Here is an 8,099-nt window from a genome sequence, read left to right as displayed (position 1 = left end):
TAAAAGAAAACATAGTTTTTCAATTATTGCTTTGTTGTGTTGCATGTGATTATTTATGAATGTCGGACCCTAAAACATAATCATCTGAGAGATTTTGATAAGGTTGCAAAATATCCACTAAATGCAATCGAACTTTGAGTACTATTTAAGATGAGATTACCAAACCAATAAGCTATACAAAACATTAACATAATGGAGCCTTAAAAATCATCTATTTTGCTCGGGGCCTAACCGTGCCTTTTCCAATAGGCACTAGGCACGACTTTGATTAGGTGCAGTTAATAACAGTTTACATGTTTGAAACATTGAGTTTTTGTCATAACAGTTTTCGCATGACCATGCATTCATATGTCGAACATATTGATAATTAAAAATGTTTACGGTCAGCAAACTATAAATGTTCATCATTTATTTCTTGAAAGATGTCACTCCTTAAAAGGTCATAGCACTTGAGTAATAAGATCACTATTCCTCAGTATATGCCTATAGTATTGCCTAAAACAATTCAAAATTAAAGTACACCAAACTAAAACATTGAAACCACCTTTTATATTGGTCAAATGTTTGATCAAAATCATGATGATGGTGTGGACATGCGAAGGGACAGCAACGTTCTTGAACTTTGTAAATATGCAGGCAAACTTTACCACTTCTAGTTCTAGATCATTGTCGAGTATTTTCATTTTCTTCCGTTTAAATACAAAACTTCGACGTTTCAATATATAACTAGCATAAGACCCGCGCCTTGCGCGGGATTAAGTTATTCTTTTTATTATATTTTGGAGAATGAAACAATAGTTTGGCTTCATTTGGATTAGGGGTGTTCAATCCGAATATCGGGTTGGTTTCGGTTCAGTTCGGTTTTTTTCGGTATTTCGGTTAGTAAAATATAATTACTATTCTAAAACCATATTTACTTTGACTTTAGTCTTTCACATTCTTTTGAAAGATTTCAACTGGTATTTATATATTGATCAGCCAATCTTGTTGCTTTAGATCATTAGTATTTATATATATATATATATTATTTAGTTGTGAAAAAAAAAATATATTATTTAGTTTGAATATTTATTAAATAAAAATTCATATGCGTTATATTTTATGATCATTTGTAATTTATTATAACAAAAAAAAAATCTATTGATCAAAAAATTTTCAGAGTGGGAATATTCAAATTTTTAATAATATATAAACGTTTTGAAAAATTCAAAATATAACATATAAGAAAAAATATAAATTTTTTATTATATATTTAATGTGATTTTTTAATATCTTTCAATAATATAAAATTAAAAAAAAAACTAAGATACCAAAATTGTTATCAAATATTTATTATTCATAATAATTAATTTTCATATATACGTTAATCATATTAGGTAATTTCGTAGTTTCTAATTAAAGAAAGTGCAAAAACAAATTTGGTAGATTATTTATCAATTCGATAGTTAGTTTAATAAAAAATATAATGTAAGTTAAGATAGTTCAACCTATTTTTCTAAGAATAGTATATTTTATATAGTCATTTATTAAATGAGAATTTATAATCATACAGTTCTATGATCATTCATATCATTTTATAACTGAATATTTAAATCATCGATAACAAAATTTTCAATGTGAAATCTTTAATAAGTTTATAATTTATAAATGTTTTTGAAAATTCATTGAAAGTTTTAATATTAAAATATTTATGTAATCTTATGGTATATAGTATAATCTATATATATATATATATATGTGTTTTATTTTTAAATGATATTTTTACTCATATGGTTTTAAAATCATGTGTATCTTCTTATAATATTAAATAAAAGTTCATATTAATACAATTTTATGATCATTTGTAACTTATTATGACAAAAAAATAATCTATTGATCACAAAATTTTCAGAGTGGGGATCTTCAAATTTCTAATAATTTATAGACGTTTTGAAAAATTCAAAATATAACATATATGAAAAAATATAAATGTTTTTATTATATATTTAATGTGATTTTTAAATATATTTTAATAATATAAAATTAAAAAAAGAACTAAGATATAAAAATTGTTATCAAATATTTATTATTCATAATAATTAATTTTCACATATACGTTAATCATATTAGGTAATTTCGTAGCTTTTATTTAAGGAAAGTGCAAAACATTTTTTGGTACGTTATTTATCAATTCGATAGTTAGTTTTATAAAAAGTCTAATATAAGTTAAGATGGACCAACCTATTTTTCTAAGAATAGTATATTTTGTATAGTTATTTATTAAATAAGAATTTATAATCATACGGTTCTATGATCATTCATATCGTTTTATAACAAAATATTTAAATCACCGATAACAAAATTTTCAATCTGAAATCTTTAATAATTTTATAATTTATAAATGTTCTTGAAAATTCATTGAAAGTTTTAATATTAAAATATTTATGTAATCTTATGGTATATAGTGTTTAATCTATATATATATATATATATTTATTATTAAATGATATTTTTTACTCATATGGTTTTAAAATCATGTGTATCTTCTTATAATAAAAATGTTAAACCATTGATCATTAATTTTTAACATAATAATTTTAATAGTTTTAGTCATTTATTGTCGTTTTTAAAAATTCAAAATATAACATATACGAAAAAATCTAAATTTTATTTTTATAACTAATTTGATTGTTTAATTTATTTTAATAATATAAAATTAAACAAAAAATGATGGAGGAGATATAAATTGTTATCAAATCTTTATTATTAAAAGCATTAATTGTCATATATATATTAGTCATTTATGGTAATTCCGTAGGTTTTATTTAAGGAAAGAAAATAACATATCATATCATTAAATCATATAGTTTGACCAACTTATGTATCTAACAACATATAAAAATCGAATGTGGACCTACTTATTTTTCAATTGAATGTAATTGACTACCTAATTGAGTGCCACCTATGCATTGAGGCCTCTTTTAATTAATAAAAAATTGAGGTTACATCTTCTCAAATGTTCCTCAATTAATATATAGGGGATTCACATTGACTAGCATACGAAATAATTGCCTTAACAAGTTAATTAGATAATTAGTTAAAAATGTAAATTTAACAAAAATATATTGACTTGGTTCCCACATAAAATTGGCTGGTTAAATCAATCCCAATATTTCTACTAGAGTACAATAGTAACTATATACGATATAAAAATTGGCATACGATACAAAAATATATTGACTTTCCCTAGTGTACTATTTTTTGTTCTGGATTTTGGTTTTCTGTTTTCTTCGTATTGTCTCTACATTTCTGTCAAAAACTAAAAATTAGTATAAAATTTAGAGAAATTTCATATGATAGATTTTTTAAAAAAATTTGTCACAAAATAGCTTTAAATAAAATGACTAAAATAAGTTTTATTAAAGGGTAAACCATAGTGTTAACTAAGAGAAAAAGACTAAGATAGCACTAAACCAAGGGTTTGTTCCCAAAGTAGCACTCAAGGCTCAAAGTCACAAAAATAGGTTTCATTAAAGAGGTAAATATACACTTATACCCCTTGGGTTAATTAATCCAAACCTTAGGGTTTAGAGTTAAGGGGTGGGGTTTTGGAATTATGGTTTAAAATTTTATAAAAAATAAATACTAAAATAAAAAATAAAAATTTTAAAAACAGTTTCAAAAAGTATTTTTAAATTATAAAAAGAAAATTTGAAAAAAAAAATAAAAAAAATTTCGAAAAAAAATTTCAAAAAAAAAATTATAAAAATTTCGAATCTGAAAACATATAATCTGAAACTATAAAAAAAAATTATTTTTTATTTTTATTTTAATTATTTTTATTTATTTTTGTTTGTTTATTTAATTTTAAACCAAGGGTATTAGGGATATTTTACCCTTTAATGAATGTCATTTTTGTGACTTTCTCCTTCTAGTGCTATTTTTGAGACATAAACTTCAAAATGTGCTATTATTGATAATTGCCCGTTAACTAATCTGGACTTAGGATTTAGAGTTAAGCAGTGGAATTTTAGGGATATAGTTTCAAATTTAAAAAGATAAAAAATAAAAAGTAAAATTTTCAAAATAAAAATAGGTTATTTTGGTCATTTTCTTTTCTGAAGGCTACTTTTGTGACTAAAATTTAAAAATTGGCTACTTAAGAAAATTGCCCTAAAATTTAATATTTTATCAAAAAATAAATAAATCATACGATATAGTTACCCTAACAAGATAATTATGTGAGTTCCCACATAAAATTTGTTGGTCAACTGTGTTTGTATAAATCATAACTTACAAATGGGCTATATGTTAATCATAGTGTTAGTCGAGGAAAGCGTAATGCTAGTGTCAACTGGATCTAATTGCTCATTTTACAATGGGCCATGATCTAGTTGTCCTTAAGATATTATGCACTGTGCTAGTTATAGTGGCCATTAGCCCAATAAAGCTCGAAAATATAAGGAGACTATCCACAATTTAATGATTTGAATATTATGACCAATCGTTACTGGTTACTGTGAAAACATGATATTGGTTTTAAGTTTTTTTACTTAACAAGGTCCGCTAATTTCCTTCTTTTAAATCAAGAGAATCGTGAATTTCCTTGTTTGTTTCCAAATTAATATGAAAATAAGAAATTGATAAAGTAAAATAAAAGGAGGTTAAGAAAATATATAAAAAAGACAAAAACAATGAATTGAAAGAGTGGTCGGAAAGTCGATTACTTTCTTACAAAATCTTCACTAACACAAGCTTTTAGAGAGAAATAGCAACAAAAAAAAAGCTATCAATCCGCCATAGCCGCCGAGCTTCCTTGTTTCGTTTCTTCTACCCTTGAAAAATCCTTCATTTCTGTAGATAATGAACCCCCAAGTTAATAATGACCGGAAGGAGTTTCCGGTAGATCCCACGGCAAGGCACGATTCATCCAGAGGAGGAGGCAATGGTGGTGGAGGTGCGAGGTACAAGCTGATGTCACCAGCTAAGCTTCCGATCTCGAGGTCTACCGACATCACTATTCCTCCTGGGCTGAGTCCCACTTCCTTTCTGGAATCTCCCGTTTTCATCTCCAACATCAAGGTTAGGCACATAGCTACTCTTTCTCTACTTCTTTCACCTTATTTTGTGGTTTCGATTGAGAAATTAGGATTCCTGATTGCATTTTTTAAGACCCTAAAGTATAGATTTTTTGATTTGGCGAAATTGGACATTGCATTTAGTCGATTTTCTTGTAGCAACCAAACAAAAAGAAAACAGGTAGTTTTGTTTTCTTTTGACATTATTGTTCCACTTTTTTTTTTTCAGTTTTTTGTCGTTGCCTCTGATTCTGATTCGGCTCACTGTTCATGTTGTGGTTTTAAGTGGAGCCTTTAGGATTCTTCTAGTTGTAGTGGTGGTAGTGGGGGGTTTCTTAATTGGGTTCTGTAATTTGGTGGAAGATGCTTCCTGTTTGCTCACAAGGAAATGGCATCGTTTCCATTTTTTGTTTCTTAATCATTTCACAAAGTGCTTATAAAAAATAACTATGATTATTTTTGCTTACGTTAACAGAGACTTTAGCACAGAAGATTCTCATTCTTCACGTTACCTTATACTCTCTGCATCGGTGCATTTGTATCCGTTCAGATTGTTCTCTCGAATAAACCCTTTCGTGTCTGCTACATAGTTCTTTATATATATCATCTTTCTCTTCATCTCTTTTTATCTTCACATTGCTTATATTAGAGGTATTGAATGATTTCTGTTGGTATCTCGTTTTATGGGGGTTTAGGTTAAGTTATGCTCAAACCTAAAAGTGACGGTATAGTTGGTTTATGTTTCCACTTATATAAAATTTTCTGTATGTGAATTTTCAGCCTGAACCTTCCCCTACTACTGGTTCTTTGTTCAAACCACGACCAGTTCACGTTAGTTCAAGCTCTTATACAGGAAGACCATTCCATCAGGACAGCACCGAGCAAAAGTCAAGTGAATTTGAGTTTAGACCTCCTGCTTCCACTATGGTATTATTGTCCCAAGAAGTGTTTTTTTTTTTTTTTAGAATGTTATATCACAAGAAACCTTATATCCAGTTCTTGTATACTGTTCCGTGGTTGGCATTGTCTAAATATTTTTATTGATTTCAAGGTTTATGCAGAGCTTGACAAGCATAAAAGTGAGCCAGCAGTCCAATTTCAAGGCCAAGGCTATGGATCCTCACACTCACCTTCTTCGATCAGTGAGGCTGCAGCTACCTCAGGTGATCTAAGGCGGCCAACTCAGAGCTCAGATATACCGGCAGGATCTGAGGTAGATGAATCAGTCCAGGCATTACAAAATGATCCGAGGGGAAGTGCACCATCAGTATTGGCAGATGATGGTTACAACTGGAGAAAGTATGGTCAAAAGCATGTCAAAGGGAGTGAATTCCCCCGGAGCTATTATAAATGTACTCATCCTAATTGTGAAGTGAAAAAATTATTTGAAAGGTCTTATGATGGCCAGATCACAGATATTATTTACAAGGGTACGCATGACCATCCTAAGCCTCAACCTGGTCGACGAAACTCTGGTGGTCTTGGTATGTCTGCACAAGAAGAAAGAGTAGGTAAGTATCCTCCAATGACTGGCCTAGATTGCAACTTTATCTAAAACTTGAGAGAAGATTGCACTTACTCTCCTTGACAGTATCTATAACTTCATCTCTTCCTTCTTTTCTTTATTTATGAATATAGAGAAGAGCGTGTACAACTTGGCACAAGCCATTGAGCAAGCTGGTAACCCTGAGGTGCCTCCTACAACTGAGGATGGTGGAGAAGTTGCAGTGTCAAATAAGAGTAAAGATGACCAGGAAGAAGATGATCCATATACAAAACGGAGGTATTATTAGAATATAAGGATTCAGGTGATTTGTTTGAAACAGTGATTTAACATTCTTCTAACTTTATGCAGGAGGTTGGATGGGACCATGGAGATAACTCCACTTGTGAAACCCATCCGGGAGCCTCGAGTTGTTGTTCAAACTCTGAGTGAGGTTGACATACTTGATGATGGTTATAGGTGGCGTAAGTATGGGCAGAAGGTCGTAAGAGGAAACCCAAATCCCAGGTTCGTACAACCACAAAACTCTTTCTCCACAAGTGAACACACACAAGCAAAACTTGCAGTTCAAGATGTCTTTGTCTTCAAGTGCTAGTTGTTTTTGGTTTGTGCATAAAGTGTTGAACCTTTTTTGTAGGAGCTATTACAAGTGCACAGCTCCTGGATGCCCAGTGAGAAAACACGTGGAGAGGGCATCACATGATCCGAAAGCTGTTATAACAACATACGAAGGCAAACACAATCACGATGTCCCCACTTCAAAGTCTAGCAGCAATCATCATGACAACCAGCCTCGGTTCAGACCAGGTGAAACAGACACCGTCAGCCTCAATCTTGGTGTTGGAATCTCGTCTGATGGACCTGACCACACTTCCAACGAGCGTCAGCATCAGAATCAACAACAACTCATCAACCAAACTCACCCGAATGGAGTCGGTTTCAGGTTTGTTCATGCTGCTCCCGTTGCATCGTACTATGCTAGCTTAAACGGCGGTTTGAATCAGTATGCACCGAGAGAAACTCAGAACGAGACTCAAAACGGTGACATCTCGTCCTTGAACCATTCATCTTACCCGTATCCGCATAACATAGGGAGAATACAGTCTGGTCCTTAGAAGACAAAGGAAGCGAGAGTGATGGATTCTTCTTAGGTTAGGATTGGAATGAGACCTTGTTCTATATGATTCGTCTCTCTCTCTCTCTCTACTGCAGAGAGCTGATCTTGATTTGAAAATATTATAACCACCATATATATTTGTATGTGTCACCTGTTTTGAGTTCCAAGGATGTGTTGTAAAAGTACAGTATGTTGAATGCTTTCTTGAAAAACAAAAAAACAGCAACATGTTATTACAAAGTGTTTCTTCATCTCCTTAATTCGATAAGTTCTATTAATTCGATAGGTGTCATAACTCATAATCCTCCAAAGCTCAGGTCCCAGGAAAAGCAATTTGTCTACTGTCATAACACAATCCTCCAAGTGGTCCACAAGCAGACTAATACAACAATTAGTCAGGAACCCGTTAAAACCCATACAT

The 8,099-nt window shown here is 30.6% G+C and overlaps 1 protein-coding gene across 1 annotated transcript; it reads left to right on the top strand.

The window, feature by feature from the left end:
* The first annotated feature begins 4,678 nt into the window (after positions 1 to 4,678).
* Positions 4,679 to 7,918, top strand: LOC106444960 (probable WRKY transcription factor 20). The gene is made up of 6 exons (XM_048742505.1): positions 4,679 to 5,061; positions 5,838 to 5,984; positions 6,109 to 6,568; positions 6,696 to 6,840; positions 6,913 to 7,068; positions 7,199 to 7,918. Exons 1-6 carry the CDS (start codon positions 4,843 to 4,845, stop codon positions 7,674 to 7,676), a joined length of 1,605 nt encoding a protein of 534 aa, XP_048598462.1. The 5' UTR covers positions 4,679 to 4,842; the 3' UTR covers positions 7,677 to 7,918.
* The last annotated feature ends 181 nt before the right edge of the window (positions 7,919 to 8,099 follow it).

This window comes from Brassica napus, chromosome A1 (genome assembly GCF_020379485.1).
Source record: "Brassica napus cultivar Da-Ae chromosome A1, Da-Ae, whole genome shotgun sequence".
NCBI classification, from domain to species: Eukaryota; Viridiplantae; Streptophyta; class Magnoliopsida; order Brassicales; family Brassicaceae; genus Brassica; species Brassica napus.
The sequence above is the reverse complement of the archived record's forward strand: the minus strand, read 5'-3'. Positions and strand labels throughout refer to the sequence as shown.